We start from the raw sequence: 21,823 nt of genomic DNA, 5'->3' as shown, positions 1-21,823 counted from the left end.
CGCCGCCCCCGCCCCCGCCCGGCGGAGGGGTGCGGCGGGCGTCGCGGCCGGACGCCGCGGGAGGAGGCAGGCGCCGCGCCGCGCCAGCGGCACCCGGCCAGTCTCAGTGCTCCATAGTCTGCGGTCAAACAAAACCCCATAAGACAGGTAACCTCGACCTTACAGGCACCGAGTTCGAGACAGCAGAGCACTGCCAGAGTTGGTAGGGTGTCGAGGCCCGCGCTCCATTATCAGCGGTTTTGTCATTGATATAAAGCCTTCAACTTTTGTGTGGTAACCTGGGGAAGGGAGGAAAGCGTGACATGAATTCAACAAGAAATCCAAATGCCAATGAGCACGTTCGAGCATAAAAATACGCCACAGAGCTGGCGCCGCTGGCCAGCGGCGCAGCCGGTCTGCGTGGCTGACCTGGGGCGAGTCGGGGCGCGGCTGCGCCTCGTCGGCGGCCGGCTCGTCCCGCAGCGGCGCCGGCTCGGCGGCCGGAGCCGCGCCGTGGCCGCCCCGACGCTGAATCCCCTCCAGCTTGGTCAGGAACGGCGTCACGGCGTCGTCCTCGAAGATGGTGAACTCGTGGTCCTTGCCCACGATGGCCACCGTGCAGTTCTGGCGGCGTCGGCGGTGCGTGACGGGACCGCGCGCACCGACAGACGGCCGGCACGTTGGGGAAGGGCCCACTCACGGACTTGCTCGCACGCAAACCCGCGCATTTCTACCGCAACGCGCCTCGGTCGTCTTTATACAGCTGATCGTCGCAGTTGATAATCGAAGGGGGAAAGACCCCGATCTCCACGAATTCACCAAAGGTAGTCACCAACGTAGATTGCGTTGCATTCATCCACAATTCAAGCGCTCACAGGGTCGGGGCCCCAGCTACAAACCAAACCGTCCCACTTATCCCGTCAGTACTTGGCTTCCCACATAACCACATTCTAAGTCGATGCGGTTTGCCTTAAATCTTGCGTCCTGATCTTGCGTCCTAAATCTTAAGTCATGATCGGCCCACCATGGCCCCAGACATCTGGCGGCGTCCTGTGGCTGGCGCCACTCGCTCGGCGCTCATCACCTTGGCGGTGAGGTCCATGTCGTTGGGCAGGGTGTCGCGCAGCGCCAGCAGCGCGTGCGTCACGATCTGCTCCCAAGAGCACTCGACGAACTCGGCCAGGTGCTTCTCCAGGTAGGTGCGCGCGGACTGCGAGCGCGCGCCGATCGCCATCGCCTTGCAGTCAAAGTAATTGGCCGACGGGCACGTCTGGTAGATGTGAGGCCCGGACTCCTGGCAGCGGGGTCAGCACGGGGGAGGGGGGGGGGGGGGGGCGGCGGTCAGCGGGCAGGGGGGACCAGACAGCTCGATGGGGTGGACGATATGGCGTGCACAAATGTGGCAAAACGCGAAGCGAAGTACAGATACACAGAGGGCTGTATTATTCAGTTGAAATTTTACCTCTGATGATTACGAGAATCGTGCGCCTAGAAGCGCTTTGTACATGAGCATTAGACAACAAGTTTAGATCTGCGACGATCCTTAGCCCAAAAGCCTCCCCCGAGTGGACGCTTTATTCTGATGCGAGCTTCAGCTGCATGGTGGTACACGGCAGCCGCAGGCTAACTTAGTAAGGACTGTACCAATCAGTCGTGAACAAGCCCCAAACACACATTTAGAATGCCCCATTTGTCAGCCACCATTTATAGGAGTGCCCCACCACACCCAATACTAGCTCCCCAATAATCCACGAACCTTACGCTGAAAACATCGATGAAAGCGCCCAAGAGAAATCCTGTGATCCTTCAGTCTTCCAAATGTGGGTTTTACCCCCCCCCCCCCCTCCCCATACTTTTCACGAAGTCCCCCCGTCACAAACGTCACAGCTCGCCAACACACCACCCACACAACGACATAACCTGTCCTCCACCTGACACCGGGCCCTGTGGGCCTGCCACGGACGGCGCCGAGCGCGGACACTCACGTCGAATCCGGCCACCAGGAAGCCGACGCCGTAGGGCCGGCTGCCGTCGCGCTGCGTGCACACCTGCATCTTGTTGCCGAGCTCGCTGATGAGGCGGCTGACCGGCAGCGGACGGTCGTGCGCGTAGCGCGAGTTCAGACACTCGGAGCGCATCCAGCGGCTGCCGGAGGTCAGCGGGTCAGAGGTCAGGTCACAGCGCGGCGCGGGATGTGCCGCGGACTCGCCGGCCGACACAGCTCCGAGCCAACACGACGGCTTTACAGATACCCGCATGACGGCTCCCATCGCAGTGTCTCATGACTGTGTGTCAGTGAGCGTTACATCATCCACCTCTATAGCAAGGCCTAGCAGTCGCTTAGCAGCCGCCTACCGCGAGCACATGACCACGCCGAGGGGCCACGCGCCACCCGGCGATAGGGGCGTTGAGTCTCGCCTCAGCCCGGAGCTGTCGCAGGCCGGCGCGGCGCGCGCCACCACCCGCCGCCCACCTGAGGATGCGAGCGTCGGCTGTCAGGCCGGCGATCGACACGCCCACGTGCGCGTCGATTGGCATGATCTTCTTCTGGTGAGCGGACAGCTCGGAGGAGGCGCGCTTCAGCGCCACCAGCACGGCATGCGTGCGGCACTTGAGGCCGACCGTGGCGGCGCCCTGCTTGACCGCCTCCATGGCGTACTCCACCTGGTGGAGCCGGCCTTGCGGGCTCCACACAGTCACGTCGTTGTCGTACTGGTTCCGGAACTGGAAACGTGAGCACTGGCGTGTGACTCAACTGGAAGTGATGCAGGAGCTTGACTGACTGTGTCAGACTGGGGAGATGACATAATGACAGGCTGCAAGCCACTGGCCATTGTCTGGATTGGAGCACAAACACTGCAACAAAAATTAAAAAGAACATATTGTGACATGGAGCATGAAAGTTTAAGCAGGCTCAAAGATGACAGACATTTCAGACATAAACCATTCTGAAGGTTTTTTATCTAGCTGTATGCAAATTATGCACCATTTCCTGATCTATTCAGTATCATCTTTAAGCATAACCTCGAAATGTGCTCTGAGTTTTAGCTTTGGCATGAGCCATATATGAGGCAAACATAGAATTGTGATGCTTTGACTATGGCAAGTCCAAAGCATTGAGACAACAGCAAGGCACAGGTCACAATATGAGTTTTCTTGCATTTGTGTTGATTGAAAAGCTGCTTTACAGGTACTTTTAATATTTCCCCCAAGCTTGTCCTGGAAAAATTGAAGTTAGCAAACTTTTGGGAAGCCACCATCATGTTGCCAGGGTTGAAACAAAAAAGTACCTGAATCAAATCTACAAAGCTGCCACAATGATTTGAATCCACATAACATCCTTTCTGTCACAAATTTTCTCTTTTCTCTCTAAAAATTCTGCAGCATCATATTAGCAAGATTTCATGGCGAGAGAAGTATCACATCTATCATAGCATTACAACACTACATTAATGAAAAATCTAAATCTAAGATATGAAAATTTAATAGGGAAAACAGCTTGTTGTAATATATATATATATATATATATATATATATATATATATACTCTGCTCATTCTCTAAGACTATACTCTATGGCATGCTCCCAATCAAGTAAATGTGAAAACATCACCACATCCAGCACCAGGGTTTGAAGCCATGGCAAATTTTGTCCACCTAACATGGTGTGATTTTAATTGTAAAAATAACATACAAATCAAAATAGTTATTATGCCCTGACAACTGTAACTGTTGTCATCATGTAAACCAAGTACACAGTTCTTACTTGCATTGTCATTTCCAGGAAGACATATACTCACAAAATTAGTGACACAAAGATTCCAGTTAACATACATACATAATTAGCATTACTGCCCCCAATGCTTACCATGATTGACAAGTAGGTGGCTTTCAAGCAGGCTGCAGGCTGTAATAGAAACATATGCATTAATTCATGGAGATGAGGTGGCAAATGGGGATGTAACCTGAATTGACAGAGTATCCAATTCTGCTATCTAAAGGCAAAAAGGATTAAGAGCTATTACTTGACATAGCACCAATGCCTCTGCTTTTAGATAGCAGAATTTATTTAAATACAAATTAATGTGATTTTGACCTTGCATGTGATTATGTGTGAATGCAAGTAATAAAATACATAGACCATGCAAATAAGGAAATCAAAACCACTTAAAAAATTGCTAACTGGCATATATATATATATATATATATATATAATACATATATACAAAAACAATTTATAAAACATTTTTGTTCAAAGTGATTTCACTTGCAGTCAGCTGTTTGGTCATATAACACCTCTAATTATTATATTAAACTGGGTTTAATGATCTGTTCCATTGTTACTGAATAAGCAAGTTTTATTTTCACCATACAGTTGCATACAAAAATAGTTTCAGACACTTTGCCAATGAATGCTGACTGCCACAACGGCTCATACAATGGCCCTCCTATACAAAATTACTTTGGCACAGCAACAAACAGCAAACACATGCACAGACACATCTCACACAATCTCGCTGTGATTGTGTGGGGTATCACGCATTTAAGTACCACAAAATGGTACCATCATTTTTATATTCAGAGCATGCATTTTAAAGAAAAGATTGGGAGGGTCCAAACCGATAGTGGATCTTTCAGTGCAACTGCCTCCCTGAATTACCACAGAATGAATTTTCAGACCTGAAAGCAATGAGCTCAAAGGCCTCAAAAATATAAAAACAAACACCCCTCTTTATGGCCTTAGTCAAGCGGTAAGCAACCCCAAGCAGCCGAACCAAGCTCAAAAACAGATATCTTTAAATACATGACAAGCAATCCATTGCACACAAATGCATAAAATTGAAAAGCAAAGCATCAAACATAAGACAAAGCAAAACCTTTGAATATAACTGCATTCGCACCTACCTGTCCTCTCTCCGTTTCAGCACGCCCCGAACAAATCTCAGCAAACGCCCTCGAGGAACTACGATGACCGGCGGAAATGTTACGCGTAACAAATGCGTTGTATTTGTAGAGAGATTTCGTTCTCTTTGAAGGCACAGCGCTGCTAAATAATATTTAAGCCGAGGAAAGAGTTTTCACCTGTATGGTCGTTCTATCCTTTTGCAAAAAAAGATTTCAAACCATAATAGCTGCCAGAAAATATCTGCAAAATTATGGCTTGGTTTTTTGACTGTTTTCTTAGTTGTTGGCAAATTCGACGTCTTTGAAGGTATCAACCCGTGATGTCATAGGCGGGAGGTGCTCAACAGCGAGCTTCGCCTTGCCGTAACGCCGTATTTCGCCAGTGGCCTTGCGTGGATGCTCTTACGCTGCCGGCAGTGCTTCAAGTTCTGTGTCAGTCGGTAGGTAACGTCTCTAGCTAGCAAGGGCATAATGTAGTTTTATCCATTTTGCACCCTGGCCTGCGTTGGTCTAGTGCGTGTATGGTTGTGTGTGTGTGTGTGTGTGCGTGCACATGTATTTGTGCTGTATTTTAAAATATTTCGTGCAAGTACACCCCACTTGCATGGCTGTTATGCAACAAAGGACGTGACATCTCCCAGTATATTGGGACAAAGCTGATATGAAGTAAGCATTGTGCTCTGTTGGGGTTGTACAGAACTGCCAGCAGCCTCACTGTGTGTGATGTCTTGATGTGATAGAAGCTGAAAGCTTTGTACATTCATTAATCCTGTGTGGTATTAGCATGGTTATCCTGCTTTTGACTTCTTGTTATGTATTTTTTTAGTATCAAATTACCAATTAAAGGTAATCATATCTATCTATCTATCTATCTATCTATCTATCTATCTATCTATCTATCTATCTATCTATCTATCTATCTATATATATATATATATATATATATATATATATATATATATATATATATATATATGCATACATATGGTTTGCTGCAAGTATGTTGTAGTGGCCAAAACCAGGCAAGGCTGTGAGCTATCCCAATAATAATGCTACCACCCCTCCAGCCATATTGCTAAGCTATACAACTAGAATCAAGTAGTATGCAGCCATTAGTAGGTATACAGCATGCCAGGTGTGGTAATGGCTACACATGATTTCATCTGATATTCCATAATTTTGCTATTTTGCCATTGAAATATGCTCTTTCCTGCAGCACCAAGTCCCAATGGTTGTACAACTAGCCAGTGTAAAGTCAGATATTTTTGATGTGGTCATCCTTGCTAAAGGTTATATCTCATAACTGGGCATCGTGACATCTCTTAGTTGGCTCACTCCAAAGATATGTGCTGATTTTCTTAAATGAATTTGATTGTGACCCTCTTTTATCACAGTATTTTGACACAAACTTGTCTTACAACATTTAAACACTTAAAATTATCTTCAAAGTCCAGAAATGTGCCTTTTTTGTCCAACTTGGGCCATGGCTGGTTTATCCCTGGATTCACCCTTTTACTGACGTGCCTGATAGCCTCAGGTGGTCAAATTTGATAATGTTTCAGTTTGAAGCACTCAAATTTTCACTATTGAATGTTCTGTACACCTGTCCAGTGTGCTTTCATCACTGTGACTCACTAAGCAAAGAGACTGATTTTCAGCAGCTTTAAAGCTGGAGCTAGTCATCTATAATCATGTGGATATTCCTACAGCAGCAGAGTACATCCACATTCCCACAACCATTTTATGCTGATCATAACACATCACATCACAAAACATAAAAAACATCAAACAAGTGATCAGGAGAGCTGGAGAGGGCCTCTCTGCCTTTGACCTGCCTGCACAGTAACCACCATGACAGGCTGTGTGGACATTGCAGGCTGGCCACCAGCATGAACCAGCGCCGGGCGGCGGCCGACGCGCCGGCCACCCCCAAGAAGCGCCTGCGCCACCGGTCCGCCGAGGCGGCGCTCTCGAACGGCTCTCACGCGCCGGAGCCGGGCGCCGGCGCCGGGGAGAGCGCGCCCCGGTCCGACCTCGGCCAGCAGCCGGCCGACAGCAGTGGTGGCGGCGAGCTGAGACCGGCCAACGGCGCGGGCGCCGGCGGCGACGCGCAGGCCGCCACAGCCCACACCAACGGCGTGCTCAATGGTGACGGAAAACATCCGCACTGGCCCACCGCGCACTTGCCTTGTAAGTGCCCCGGGCGCGTGGCTGCCCGGGTGGGGCTTTCGGGCCGCAGCTGTCGCTCCTCGCTGGTCCGTAGCTGCATGGTGTCCAGGCGTGTGCGGGAGCGGTCGGGGCCGTGCCGCGTCGCACTACGCGCCCTGTGATAAGTTTGATGCTATTTACGTTGGCAGTTTGCATGTTGCTTTATGTATTTGTTTGGGAGCTGTGCCATCAGTGCAACTAGTGAAGCTGTGTCGTCAATGCATCTGCGTGCATGCTGCAAGGTGATGAAAGATGCAATTAAACATGACATCCGATCATGAAGTTATAGCAAAGTTTGATACTACTGATGTGGCTTTGGATCCTTTCACCACACACTTAACCATCACATTCATTGTCATCATTAATGTTTGACTGCATTTGGTTGTGCTTAAATCCATAGATAGCAGCATGCACATGGTACGTGCAAACTGTTGGTCGTCTCCGAGCATGCGACCATCTAGCTATCGCTTTGCTGGGCCAAAGCAGCGATTCACATGTGGTGATAGCCATATTGACTTCCTAAAAGTTGTTTTATTACTTGAGTCTTCTTTCAGGAGAACGGTGTCGGCCTATTCTTATGCTATCAGGCGTGTAGCTGAATGTATGTGGAGAAATAGAAAAGTGTATGATAAGCGCGGCTTTTTTTACTGCTCTAATGCTCTGCCATTTACCATTGGAGACCACGCAGCATGCATTGTTAAGCACACAATATCCGTATATAATTAGGATTTAACAACTTGTGGATATAAATTTAATCACCATAGATATGGTCCGCCCAAACATGTTGCCAGGGGCTTCTACTACAAGTGAGTTGCTGCAAACTTGTAAACCTTTGAATAATTGAGAACCACTGGTATGTGAGCAGGGACAAAAGAATAGTCGGAGGGTAGAGCTCCCCCCTTCTAAAATGAAACGATCACTTTCATGCGCCACACACGAATTAATTTCAAACCTCCACAAACAATTTGAGTGTGACATGCCTTCCATTATCGTAGTCTGCGTCATGTGGTCAGTGGTTTGTTTCGTAAGCTCAACCTCGTATTGTGATACATTGACTGGTAGCGGGTTTCGAATAACATTGCGTCGATTCCATTAGCCGGAAGACGGTGGTTAGCGTTGTAATGCCCAAATGTTCGTGACAGTTCGTTGATTTTATTTTTCGTTAATAAAAGCGACCAAGTGCCAACAAATATTTTGAAAAATCAGTCCACCATTCCTCACGCTTCCTTTCCGTCGAGTGCATGTTTGAAGTGGGGTTCGTGAGGAGCACTGCTCACTCACCGCGTGCATCCAAGCAGCTGTGTGCTAGTTGTCTGTTGCGATCCCATTGGCTCCGAAGCAACTGCTTGCGGATGAGAAAGCTGGGTAAAGCTTGTACTAGCTTCGCCGCAGAAAGTGGGAGGATAGGTACTCCATGGAACACTGCCAGTGGAAGTGAAGGCGAGGCGTGGAGAGATGGTGCGTTATGATGGTAAAGCCAGTGACTGGAAGTTCATTACCAGCAGGGCGTTATGATGGCAAAGTCAATGGCTTTAAGTTCATTACCAGCTGTATGCGGGACAGTTGGCTCGCGCGATTTCCACGATAGCATAGCTGAGCATGAAGTGCTGGCTTATTCGAGCTGTATGTGCTGTGGCCGTCACGTGTGTGACGGCTGATTGCACAGGGCACCGGGTCTGGTGACGGGACGCGTGAGAGACGTCACCACATTTCACACCGAACACCTGTTTTTAGTGGGAAACGAGTCTCATGGGAGCAAGCGTGCTGGGCGTGTTAGTGTGGGGGAAGGTGTACGTAATGATAACAAAACACGGAGGTCATGACTTGCGGCCGCGTGGGAGAAGATATCTTATCGCTAGCACCGCGCCTCTCGAATGGGCCACGGTCGACGCGGCCCGTGCCGCTGAAACAGGGCATGGTCCCAGGTGCGCATTTCAGCCAAAATACACAGCTTTATCACACCGAGTGTTTTTCACGTAATGGTGAGGTATGCTCTCTGGTATGCGCGGTTCTTTTGCTATGACTGGTTTCCACGAATCTTTTGATACGAACGCCACATGTTGAGCTCGTACCACCAGTCACACGTACAACCGTTCAGCTTGCGGCCCCGGGCGGAACCCACGCAACCCCTGCCGACCTTCGAGCAGACGCCCGCGACTCCCAAACTCCCCTGGGCGCTCGGGCTGGGGACCTCTTCAACCCGTTCGGACGGGCGGCGCGGCGGTTCTCCGGCGCGCCGGCGCGTCACCTGGCGGCGCCGCCGGCTCGCGTGCGAGTGAGCCGTTCCGCGGCCAGCGCGTGGCGCGGCCGGGGAGAGCCGATCACGCCACGTCCGGGCGGCGCGTGCGGTCCGCCGGCCGCCGGACCGGGCGCGCCATCTGCGCCGGCCGGCGGCACCAGCGCCAGGTGCCGGCCGGCGCGCAGTCGGCTCCTCTCCCTCGGCCGCTCCAGTCCGCGGCGCGCGTGCAGACATGAAGTGGCGCGAGACGAGTGCGGCGCGGCGCGCGCACCGCGCCGTCCCGTTCTGCTGCGCCTGCCAGAGCGCCCAGGGCTGCCGCAAGTCGGACCGATTCTGTGAGTGACCGTGACCCGGATGGGCGCCGGTGGCGGCGGACGGCCGCCTGCCAGATGGCGCCGGGAGCCGCCGGGGTCGCGGCCCCCTCCCCGGGACAGGCACACGCGGCCGACAGGGGCACTGCCACGTGTCAGCGCCGTGGGCTGGTCTGGATCGGACGGGACCGGCCGCCGCCGCGCTGTCAGATGCGCTATGAGGGCTGGGCCAACGGCCAAAATAGTGCCCGTGGTCCTGGCTGGCGTACGATGAACGGCGACCTATTTACACCGCGCGAGTGGACGCTGCCCGCATGCGTTCTTCTACCGTTAACCAAACCATGCACGTTGTCGTATGCACGTCAGTCGGTTTGTTTGTGCTTGGTGATCATGGTCTCTCGCCTTTGTGCTTGTGCTCAGGAGCCAACATTTCTGGACTCTTGAATATCTGACCGCTTGCGTACCTAAACACTTATGGATGCGGAAGATACACGCGTTGTGTTTGATCAGATTCCCTGCGTTTGTGCAGGATATGCCAACATGTAGTGGGATGATGATTTGGAAAATGGCTCTTCCTCCTCTTGGAAATGGATGGAAAACTGTTCCTCCGGTTTTTCATGAAAATATCCAGGAGTGAATGCGAAGATGAGCATAATTTTTGGTCGTCCTTCAAATTAAACCCTAGCGCGTCTTTTAGAACAAAAAGCATGCGAGTGGATTTCTGCTATGTGTTTTGGTACGCGTTATAACTTCAGGGTCATTGGGGATCACCGATTTCGATCCATGTTAAGTTCATAATAGATGAATGTCAGTCCTGAATCGCCGTCACCTCCTTAAGCCATGTGAAAGCTTTGTTAATGCCATGTGAAAAGCTTGAGGTTTTCCCTTGGAAACGCATTCCGTGACATGCATCATAACTTATTAGCTATAAACAACGGTAGATTAAAAGCTATGTGTCGCATTTATATTGCGTCGTATACCATGCCATCACATACCGCAGCTTAGTCCCATTTCAGTACGTTTAAAGACAGTCGCAGCGGCCAGCAAGGATGACGAGCCAAACCGCGCCAGCTCCCGAACTTTTAATGTTTGGCCTCATTTGACATGGAGATATTGACCTAGGAGCATTTTTCTACATATACCGCAGTTCCACAAAGCACGCACGTACCCGGTGAGTTTCGCTGCTGCACCTTTTACTGTTCTTGAAATGTACTGGGGGAGGGGGCGAGAACCGTCTTCTCCCCACTGCGTGTGATTCTCAGAGGACCTAGGGGTCATTATCTTATTTGGAGTGGCAGGCAAGCATTGTGCATTCGTTTCTATGGCACACAATCCTCCAGGCATGCCGGGAAACGTCAGTCACCTTCCCGATGCAGCCCCTTCATTGTCTTTCGCCAAGGATCGCGAGGCCATGCGTTTTGGTGGGTCCCGCATTGTTGGTGTGGGTACATCGCTCATAATAGCCAACCGTATTGACATACTTAAAATAGAGGCCGTGCGCCTTGGCGGTAGGAGCAGTAGCGATAGTGATGCCTTAAATAGTGGTAGCGACCCTCACAGCCATCACTGGAGATGCTAATCATGCTAACAACGATGCAGGCGCCCGTGCCATTCAGCGGATGAGCGTGGCATGAGTCACCCAACTCAGTACCGTACCCTTTTAGGATTTTGGCGACCTCCAGTGTCGCCTCAGGACCGAACCCTTTTATAATTTTGGCGACCTCGAGTGTCGCTGTCCCAGTTGGGGAACCTTGCGATCGGATGGTTGCATGCGTGCCAGTAATGCACCTCCTGCCAGCCACTGTCGCGGATCATCTATGGGCCAATGCTTGCAAGATCCTCTATAATTTCGCACAATGCACGGCCCACACCATGCACGCGGCGTTCTCCATGCACCCGCACGGATGCATTGCCCCCCTGAGCATCGGTTGAGTGGACTCGACAGACGCGGCTGCGGCTCCGCGGTGCGGCACTGCATGCAGCCGGAGAAAACGGCGGGCCGCTCACGTTTCACGCTCGCGGCGGGCCGCTCACGGCGCGTTTCCTGTCCGCGGGCGTCCCGCCGCGGCTGAGCGGTTAGAGAGATGGGAAGGGGCGCGCGGACAGGTCGGGGTAGCGCCGGGCACCGAACTGGGTGTGTGGCGGGTGCTCGGGCGTCGTCCTGGGTGTGCGGCGGGTGCTCGGGCGTCGTCCTGGGTGTACGGCGGGTGCTCGGGCGTCGTCCGGGGTGTGCGGCGGGCGCCCGGACGCCGTCGTGGGAGTGCGGCGGGCGCCCGGGTGCCGTCCGGACGCGGACGGGTCGGGGTAGCGCCCAGACGCCGTCTTCGCACGCCGGCTGCGGCTGTGGCGGCGCCCCCGGCGCCAGCAGCCGGCGCGGGGCGCTGGCCGTTCCTAGAGGCGGACACGCGCTGCCTGTCGCGCCGCTGATTGGAGCACGGCCGCGGATCAGCCTGCGGCGTGGTGACACGCCACAGGCCGCTGTTGTCATACGGCGGGTTAACGTGAGTCTCAAGCCGTCGGCCACCAACACGGGAGATGTAGCCAAGCGAAAAAAAAGTTTACGTTAGGGACCCATAGCTGTGCTTGGGTTCGTAAACGGTTATTCACAAGTATATAAACGGAAGACAAGTGTCTTCGGACACACGCAAAAATGAGAGGCGTTCTCCTTCATGCACAGGCAAAACGTCCGGCGTGCACCGCACGTAGCGCCCGGAGCGTGTATGAAACGTTGCATCCGAAGGTGCCGTATGGTGGGAAGTTTCCCTGTATCGTAAGGAGAGCGAATTCCTCTATGGTTGCGATACCGGTGCCTATCGTCCCTTGATAATCCCGGCGAGCGACTACGCTGATACTGCCATGTTGTGTCTGGTCGCGCCGGAGAACTGCAAACAGAATAATCACGGAACAAACATAGACGCCGCGGTCGTGAGCAGGGACCATGCTGTCGTCCGCAGAGCGTACTGAGGGGATGACCTAACCGATTGAACGCACGTCACGGGAAAGGCCACTGCACCTGTGACGCACGAGCTCACCCCCGGGTGGGAGGAAGACTGGAGTACGACGTACCCTGTTATGCTGAGTCATCGCTTCATCATGTTACGTATGATGTTTGCTGCCACTGTGCATCGGCACAGGTGGAGTGTTTCAAGGAAGCAGAATGTAACACTTAACGGACGGTGCTTATCTGTTCTTGAGCGCGTGATTTGGACGTTATAGATGATGAAAATGCATCGCTGATCTCCCGCCCCCGCATACTTAACACCGCAGGCCGTTCCGCAGCGTGATCGGAGTTTGCTGCATTCCTTTAGGGTGCTCTCGGCCGGCTCCTTTCATGACTCCGTTTCTCGCATGCTCGCTGCGCTGCGGGACTGGAGCTCGTGCGTTGCGCAGCCGACGAGCTGGGCCAGTCGCCCGCGCCGTGGCTGGAGATGCCTGCAGGCTCCAGAGTCGCCTGATGTGTCCACTGGCGTCGGAGCCGATGGGCTGGGCCAGTCGCCCACGCCCTAGCTGGACATCGGATCCCTGCAGGCTCCAGAGCCGCCCGATGTGTCCGCTGGCACCGGCGTGATCGCTTTCTCTTGATGAGCACAACACCGCCGGTACGCACCTGCCTTCCTGTGGTCGGCTGCGCTCTGTGCAGCTGTTACAGGGAACATCGGCCGCTTTCTCCGCGCTCTCGTGGTGCAATAGCCTGCTGTAGGCCTTATGTAAATTCAAAATTACCTCATACCGTCCCTGAACGACTTGGGTGGAATTACCGCACGCCATGCTCCGGAGCATTCTCTGAGTGTGCTTTGCTTCACTACTTCTTACTCTGTGTCTCTTCAGTACACAGTGACCTCTTCGATGACCACAGTGACCTCCTCGGTTGGGACGATGGGACGAAATTTCAGACCCAATCGCGACAAAGCAATGGCGCCTCACCCGATCCGAGCACGCGATAGTCGGCTATGTTGTGGTCCAGACGTCCTTCGCCCCGCGCATCGTGGCGTTTGCCCGGACACAAGGCAGACCACCCTGTCCCATGGTCTGGCCAGTCCAGAGTTTCGTAACACGCAGTAGGTGTCGCGTCTGCTTCCGAGAATTGACTTGTTCAGTTGCGCCAAGACGTCCGCGGCTATCGTCGGAGGCGGAACGAGGAATAATGGCTAAACCTACCCCTAAGCACGCCTCAGACCGGATATTTTTGACCTCGCTGTCCTTTCAAAGTGCGTGTGTGGGGATGGGGTGGAGGAGACTCCAGCCATGAACTGAATGGGAAATTTCGCACCTGACCCAATGTAAATATCAACGTGTACCCAATGGCGGAGATCAGCGAGACCGTTTTGAGTGGTGGCATGGAAGCCACGTGGGTCGGATGGCAGGTACCCCACCCTGGAAAAAGCGGAGTAGGTACCAGTCATATGGCCTTGCCAAATAGAATAATGACTGTTCTTACCCATTCCCACTGCACAACGCACGCACACACCTAGTGTCGGAGCTCTTGCGAGGCTACAGTGACGGACTTCCACTAAATTCCACAAAATAAAAGGACTGTCCGGTACTAGATAATCTGTACCTTAGAAAGGCTGCGGACCGCATGCTCCAATGATCTCCAGTGATGCAGGCGACTTTTATACAGACAGCGGGTTTCCAGCTTCTACGCACCCAGTCTTGACCTGATGAACTGGTAGACAGTACAGGAATATGCGCAGTTCGCATTCGCCGTGTCAATAGCGCGTGATCTGGAGAGCTGCAAATGTTATCACAACGCGGAACCTATTTCTTCGTTTATTCTTCAAGCTCCAACAAAAAATTGTTATCTCAGAATGCGCACACGTCACTTTCCTTGCAGTTTTTTGTCCCCTGGTGTGACCCAGCTGGTCAGAGCCGCGCGGAAAATAATGTAGGGTTGCAGGAAGCATGCCTTTTTGGACTTACTTCCTGTTCGAGCCTTACAAGATGCATCATGCAAATGCTTCTAGCGCAAAATGTCCTTAAAGTTGGGGGAGTTTCTTCCGTCTTTGCGTTCTCGCATTCAGCCCAGAACTGTGATCAATGCCAGCAAATCGTCGGCCTAAAGTCTAGACCGACCGCCAGGACTAAACGCGGTCCATCGTGGCGTGTTTTGTCGCCTGGCCTGGCCACCAGCTTGTTCGGATGGCTTCCGAACCTGCCGCCAGCTCCTGGGACGACTGATGTGTAGCTGCGCCGTTGCGGCGGTGGCTGGGACTGAGCAGAGCAGCGCGGACTGATGGCGCCTGGGGCGACTGATGTGTAGCTGCGCCGTTGCGGCGGGGGCTGGGACTGAGCAGAGCAGCGTGGACTGATGGCACTGGTCAGGCCAGGCCCCGGCGCCGGCGGGGGAGCGGTGCGTTCTCTTCTCTCACGCGCCCACCTCGTGCCCAATACGTGCCACCGGCCGCTCCCATCAGCGCGCTGCTCTGCAGACCGCGCGGTCCGGCGCAGCTCAGCGCCCGCAGACCGGGACTGGGATGCCCGAGCTTGCCAGCTGAACTGGGCGGCGTTTGATGGACTTTGCGCCGGAATGCATGGTGGAATGGCTTTAATTTCTTTATTATGTGTATGACCTGGTGGAATCAGGCGCTCTGTTGCCGTAGCTTAGCTGCGTGCTCTGCGCTGAGAGGAGACAAACATGATGAAAACAATTGAGCTAGGATTAGCGTGACATTTATCATGACCGTAGAAACGATGTGAGCCTGCGTTCGAAGCCTGAATCCGAGTTTGATTTGTGGCGTTTCTGAGAAAACGACGCTGACTTTAAACGAGGCGGAGTCTGAGCTCTAGCATGTCGAAGCTGAGTACTTTCCTATGATAAGCCCATCACAGGTCGTGCAAATGCAACGGAGAACGGGAAAAGCGCAGCAACAGTGGCAAGACCAAGAGTGGAAGAGACGTCCTGAACACACGCTTTGTACGGACATGCCGCTTGGCGCCAGAGCGGCGGGTTCTTTGCCCGACCAGAGAGGGGCGGACACCTGGGGTCGACTGGACGCGGCAGTGCGTGGGCCGGGTCGAGCCACAGCAGCAAACCCTCCGGACCAGAGCGACGGGGACCCCGCCTCGTGGGGTTAAGTCGTGGCCCCGCGCTGAGGGCCGTCTCCGGAGGCCGTTCCATTGGCGGCGACAGGCATGCGGGCGGCTCCCGCGGCACGGTCGGCTTTGGACAGCCCGCACCGCCCGTCGGCGGGACGACCGCAGCAGGCCCGGCCGCGTTAGGGCCGCCGTGTCGCAGTGTGCGCCGTCGAGGCCGGCCGGGGAGGAGGGCAACCACGGGACAGCCTGACGACGTGCGCGACGACGGGAATTATAGAAAAGAACAGCGCTGAATGTCCTTCTATTCGTCTGGGGTGGTTCTCACCACATCGTCTCTACGCAGACTTAAGCGTGACTGGTGCCCGGCTGCCGGACGCGAGTGGTGCCTGTGCGTCAGCCTTCAGTGGTGCCCGGAGGTCGGGCGTGACTGGTGCCCGGCTGCCGGACGCGAGTGGTGCCTGTGCGTCAGCCTTCAGTGGTGCCCGGCTGCCAGACGCGAGTGGTGCTTGTGCGTCCGCCTTCAGTGGTGCCCGGAGGTCGGGCGTGATTAGCACCCGGACTGTTGCCTGTTTGTGTAACAGCTGCGGTCTGTTAGTCCTAATGTCCGGTAATGGCCATCAGCTGTGAAGTGCAGCCACAGCTGAGAAGTGACACTTGTCTCCCGCTGGCTGTGCGACCCGACCCTGGTCCCTTCGCTGAACTCGTCGGGGCTGTCGGCCTCCGCACTGAGTTTGAGGCACGCGTATCCTTGGCCCCGAACTGTCCCGACTCCCGTCCGCTGAGCTCTGGACCGTTCCGTCCCCTGAGCTCTGGACCGTCCCATTTACGAGCTCTGGACCGTGCCGTCCTTGCCGTGCCGTGCCGTCCCCTGAGCTCTGGACCGTGCCGTCCCCTGAGCTCTGGACCGTGCCGTCCCCTGAGCTCTGGACAGCCCCGTCCGCTGAGCTGTGGATCGTCCCGTCCGCTGAGCTCTGGACCGTCCCGTCCGCCGAACTCTGGACCGTCCCGTCCGCCAAGCTGTGGACCGTGCCGTCCGCTGAGCTCTGGACCGTGCCGTCCGCTGAGCTCTGGACCGTGCCGTCCGCTGAGCTGTGGACCGTTCCGTCCGCTGAGCTCTGGACCGTCCCGTCCGCTGAACTCTGGACCGTGCCGTCCGCTGAGCTCTGGACCGTGCCGTCCGCTGAGCTCTGGACCGTGCCGCCCGCTGAACTCTGGACCGTCCCGTCCGCTGAGCTCTGGACCGTCCCGACCGCTGAGCTCTGGACCGTGCCGTCCGCTGAGCTCTGGACCGTCCCGTCCGCTGAGCTCTGGACCGTCCCGTCCGCTGAGCTCTGGACCGTTCCGTCCGCTGAGCTCTAGGCCTTCAGGCCGTCGCGTCTCCTGCGCTTAAAGTCATGCTGCAAGGGTGAAGTTCCCTATTCAGTTGGGTAAGGGTGGGAGGTCCGGTCCCATCTGGGACTCCAGTCCACTCAACTTTTAAAGAAAAGTGGGCCAAATCCGGAGAGAAACCGTTTATTGGTGAACTCAAGGGATATGTTTCACAATTTTTCATCTTTCAGCCCTCCCCCAACCGCCTTTCCGAAACTGCGCCCCTGTCATGCCGTGTCCTGTCCCCAGCTGGGCCGCCGCAGCGAGGTGCCGGGTATTATGGCTTACGATGACGTAACCCGAAGGTCGTGGATATGACTGGCAAACACCAGAGCGCTCGGAAACGACCTCCAGGCGGCGGGCGACCGAGTCAAGTGGCATGGGCGCGTTGGAGTGGTGTGTTGACGGCGGTTGTTCGGTGTTCGGATGTTGACCCTCTGACGGGGCCAACGCCGACAATCACCTTCCCAAACTTTGCCAAATCACCACCAAGCACTCACCACATTGCCAAACAAGCGATGGTAGAAGCCTATATGTGGTGGCAAGAAGCCGTCGTGTCTGCTTATGTAATGTCCGGCAGTCGACAGCATGAATGTGCCGCATGGAGGGACCAAAAAGTCTGGTGTCACGAGAGGTTTTTAATTCAGTGTTGGCGTGACGCGTCCAGCGGCTAACGCGCATTTTTGTCCGCCGCGCGATAAGAGTGGATGATATTTTTGTAACCATTAGGGCTCTACGATGCATGTCGCCAGGGATTGGGCTGGAGCGGAACTCCCCCCCCCCCCCCCAACTTGTTCGCCAAATGAATGATTTCCATCGTCCTTGTTGGAACACACGACGTAGTAGATTCAGATCGTTCTTCCAGATTCTGGGCTACCTTATCAGCTCCCGAAACGTAACTAAACCAACGGCAGGCACCCGGCTGATCCTGTTCAGATGTCGCTAGTAATGGCAGTGCGACACCTCGTCCAACACAAACATTTGGAAACGCTGATCTGACGATAGTGCGTGCGCGACTTCATGGTGTCGGCACCAAGGACTGAGAGTCTTTGTCAAGTCCTTGGCGCCAGGTCCAATGGATCCGTCATGCCAGACAATGACCGTGATTTATTTGTTTCTCGGCGGCATAAGCTTTTCCCCTGATGCGCTATTTTACAAGCAGAAGCAAAGCCATTCTCCGATACGATGAGTTCACACCCTATAGCAATCCGCGGAGTTGATTTAGAGGGGTGTTTGAGCTCGTAAAAATAGCCCTCGTCAGTAATCTTGATATGGCAGTTGATATTACCAGGAGGACATCTGTACATCTTTCAGTTTTTCTTAAAGCTGTCCGTGAGCATAGGAACCAAAACTTCACATTCGATGCATTAGGGTGTTTGACCCAATAGCGAACTCTACCAGCTTTTAAATATCGAAATAGATTTTCGATTGCTCGAAAATATTGCATTGTCTACGTGCTACAAATCATGCGCATATTTAAGCATTTGAAAGTATTAGAAATGATCAAATAGGTATGACATACATGTATTGCAAATATAAGAGGTATTTACAAGCACTCAACATCTTAGCCCCGATGAATGAGTAGCTTCGACGTCGCTATGGTTTAGGGACAAGATCGACCGGAGGTGAATTTAAACAAACATTCGCAGTTCATAACGTCCAGTAGTCAAAAGGTCCAAAATGGCAGCAACCAGCATTCATAACCTTCGAAAATCGTCCATTGCCCCTGGACAGAGGAGAATTCCAACTTCCAAGGTCGCAGCATGAAACATCGCAACATCAGAAATTCATAGCATCCAGCGTTCACGATGTCCAAAAGTTGAAGAACAGTGCTGCCTCCTGCTAAATCTCAAACTGTTGGCAAGGATCTTACCACATAGAAGGAAGACCGTAGCCGAATTTGCCTTCCGACGAATGTCGAAATGTCGGCGAATGACGGATGCAGTGCAGTGCCGAGAGCGAGAGTGAGAGCGAACTATTTCTTACACATGCAGTGTTACACCGCTGATATGCCAGACACCAAACGTGAGGTTCATGCCTAAAAAAGTCGCGCACGGGAAAAGCGCTGAAATCGAAAGCTTTGCGATGCAGGATGCTTCGTGAGATTAAGGGAAGACGTCACAATCGCCACAAACCTATCCACTAACGATTGATTTGTGTTGAGAAGGGTCCTTTAAGTTGCGATATTTATACACGTTGCAAATAAATGAGTTATTTCCGGAAACGGCCTTCGACAATTGGCTTTCTCGTTGTTCCGATGCCTTGCAAATCCACAAAGCAGTTGAAAAGTCACGCAACGTTTTGTCTCAACTGGGGAATATTTATATCAGCACATGGTTGGCACGGTATGCGATTATTCCGAATAGGAACAACATATGATGTTCAAATATACCTACACAAATTTTCGAGTACCGAAACCAAACAGAACACTCATCAGGTACGTACTAGTGCAAACCACTGGGAGGCGACGCCCCAAACCACACCACACGCACTCTTCGTGAGCATGTAACGTTAACCACATGATGCCGCCTGCAAGGAACCGACTTGAGACAGAGGTTGGTCCTCCCATTTTCTGTAACGCTTCTGCTCCGCGGCCTCCGGTTCGCCATGTAACCGTCGTTGAGTTCTGCCGTGTCGGCCCGCAGCCATGCCCTAGTTCGGGATGGACATCGGTGTTGAGTTCTGCCGTGTCGGCCCGCAGCCATGCCCTGGTTCGGGATGGACATCGGTGTTGAGTTCTGCCGTGTCGGCCCGCAGCCATGCCCTGGTTCGGGATGGACATCGGTGTTGAGTTCTGCCGTGTCGGCCCGCAGCCATGCCCTGGTTCGGGATGGACATCGGTGTTGAGTTCTGCCGTGTCGGCCCGCAGCCATGCCCTGGTTCGGGATGGACATCGGCGGCACGCTCACCAAGATCGTGTACTTCGAGCCGACCGACACGTCGCCCGACGAGGAGGCCGAGGAAGTGGAGACGCTCAAGAACATCCGCCGCTACCTCACCAGCAACTCGGCCTACGGCTCGACCGGCCACCGCGACTCGCACCTCCAGGTAGGTGGGCGTGACCGCGGCGGCCAGCGCTGTTTCGCAGCATGCCGGCGCTGTGTCGTTCCGTGACGTCGCCTGGAACAATCGAGTCAGGCGCCCGGAACCCAGTGGCGTGTCGGTAGCAGCGCGGTCCACTCGCAGTACGCGCCACACCATGACCGGCCGCGTCGGAGTCACGCGAGACTTGCGCACGGCTGGGCGGGCCAGACTGCCGGCCGCTGTCGGGGGTGGGCTTCCGGCGCCGTCGGCCGCAGCCGGCGCAGCCGGTCTGGTCGGTCGGACCGCCGCAGCGACGCCCCCCCCCCCCCCCCCGCTCACACACACGCCGCGGCTGGTCGGCGCCTCCAGCAGCCGCCGCCGGACCCGTGACGTCGCGGTCGGAACTTTGGGGTCCGCGGCCTGTAGTGCACGCGTCTGGGGCCGCTCTTGGAACACCGCACGCTGGCTTCGTCCGGTAGCTGATGAGTCTGGCGGAGACTACACCGCGGTCAACACCACCGCGCCACATCTGGAGCTCAGAGGTCGGCTGTGACCAGCCCACCAAAGTCGGCTGTGGCTCGCAAGACGTCGCGACGGGCCCAGTCGGGCGCCCTTGCCTTTCCTCTGACGCGTGTCGGGTCCATGACCTATCGCAGAGGAGCGCGGGGTGTGATGGCGTCCGTCGCGCTGTGCTGGACTGCCTCCACCCGCTGGCTGCATTTCCGGCAAGGTGTGAAGCGAACTGCGCCGTTGTCAACCGGCGACTAACATTTGTGTCAAGATTATATCAACACTGATGGCTTGTGATTCCCGGTTAGCTGACGTTTACGTTAGACAACACCGAGTTTTAGTCCACCGATGAGAGGACTCGTGCTTCTACATGCACGTGGTAGAGGACAAGAGGGAGAGGGGAAGAACAAAACAGAAAGCTGCTTCCGCGTTACTATTTAATTTGGCACGTTTCCACGCGTGCAGTGCGTGTGCATAGAAACACCAAACACTCTGACCCTTGCATTATTTGTATATTTACTTTCCTTTAAACCATTTGCTCACGAACCGAAGACATCTGTATTGAGCAGTGTTGAAAAATAATTTGTTCTATATGAGCCTTAGTCAACTGCGATTTGTTGCCCTCGTATGGCTTATCGCATCCACCCTGTTAATCCAGCGAGTGGGGCGTGACGGCTTTGTCACAACATCTCACCGTTCTGTGTCCTATCCCCGTCTCCGCGCACCGCGTTCGCACGCGGTCCGGAGCGGCTCTGCAGCTGTCGCCCCTGTCTGACACCGACCTGCGGGCCGCAGATGAACAACGTGTACATCTGCGGGCGTCAGGGCACCCTGCACTTCATCCGCTTCCCGACCAGCGAGATGGGCAACTTTCTAGAGCTGGCCAAGTCCAAGGGCATGGCGACGCTGGCCTCCACCGTCTGCGCCACCGGCGGGGGCGCCTACAAGTTCGAGAAGGACTTCGACAAGGTGCCGACTCGCCAGGCATATGTCGGCCAGGCACCATGGCGGCACATCTAGAGCAAATCTGTCCTGCGCTGACGCTGTGAATGTATAGGCTGGAGAGTGGCGTATTAGTCATCGATGATACTTTCGAAACGTTCATAAGCAAATCCCAGATATATTTGCCTGTATCACCAGTATTCACACGATCTGTACGGACGCCGCCAGACTGTCGAGGGGGAGGGGGGGGGGGGCAGTGCCGAACACATTGAACTTTGGCTCCTGAGACCCGTGTTCATAGC

At 54.1% G+C, this 21,823-nt stretch overlaps 2 protein-coding genes across 3 annotated transcripts in view; one reads left to right on the top strand and one right to left on the bottom strand.

Moving 5' to 3' along the window:
* Window positions 1-23: 23 nt before the first annotated feature.
* LOC119112227 (proteasome subunit alpha type-1) lies at window positions 24-3,883 on the bottom strand. Its single transcript, XM_037236320.1, has 6 exons — window positions 3,847-3,883; window positions 2,453-2,703; window positions 1,965-2,124; window positions 1,064-1,273; window positions 409-603; window positions 24-118 (listed from the first exon to the last, which is right to left on the bottom strand). Exons 1-6 carry the CDS (start codon window positions 3,847-3,849, stop codon window positions 104-106), a joined length of 834 nt encoding a protein of 277 aa, XP_037092215.1. The 5' UTR covers window positions 3,850-3,883; the 3' UTR covers window positions 24-103.
* Window positions 3,884-5,054: 1,171 nt separating this feature from the next.
* Window positions 5,055-21,823, top strand: part of fbl (pantothenate kinase 3 fbl) — a 30,809-nt gene continuing 14,040 nt past the window's right edge. Inside the window, exons 1-4 of one of the 2 annotated variants that reach the window (XM_037235794.1) lie at window positions 5,055-5,323; window positions 6,760-7,073; window positions 19,915-20,093; window positions 21,375-21,548. In XM_037235794.1, coding sequence (XP_037091689.1) covers window positions 5,280-5,323; window positions 6,760-7,073; window positions 19,915-20,093; window positions 21,375-21,548 — 711 coding nt within the window. In that variant the 5' untranslated portion in view covers window positions 5,055-5,279. Of the gene's footprint in view, window positions 5,324-6,759; window positions 7,074-9,528; window positions 9,666-19,914; window positions 20,094-21,374; window positions 21,549-21,823 lie in introns of those variants that run through there. The other variant, XM_037235795.1, reaches the window with a different exon arrangement.

The sequence above is a fragment of the Pollicipes pollicipes genome, unplaced genomic scaffold, assembly GCF_011947565.3.
Source record: "Pollicipes pollicipes isolate AB1234 unplaced genomic scaffold, Ppol_2.1 Scaffold_7261;HRSCAF=8764_pilon_pilon_pilon, whole genome shotgun sequence".
Classification (NCBI taxonomy): Eukaryota; Metazoa; Arthropoda; class Thecostraca; order Pollicipedomorpha; family Pollicipedidae; genus Pollicipes; species Pollicipes pollicipes.
This window is presented reverse-complemented; position numbering and strand designations above follow the sequence as displayed.

What these genes read in the sequence shown, in the direction of transcription:
- LOC119112227 (XM_037236320.1), bottom strand. An exon ending in TCCTGGTGGCCGGATTCGAC is followed by an intron (nt 1,274 to 1,964) that starts GTGAGTGTCCGC and finishes CCCCGCTGCCAG; the next exon opens with GAGTCCGGGCCTCACATCTA. An exon ending in ACATGGACCTCACCGCCAAG is followed by an intron (nt 604 to 1,063) that starts GTGATGAGCGCC and finishes CGACGCCGCCAG; the next exon opens with AACTGCACGGTGGCCATCGT.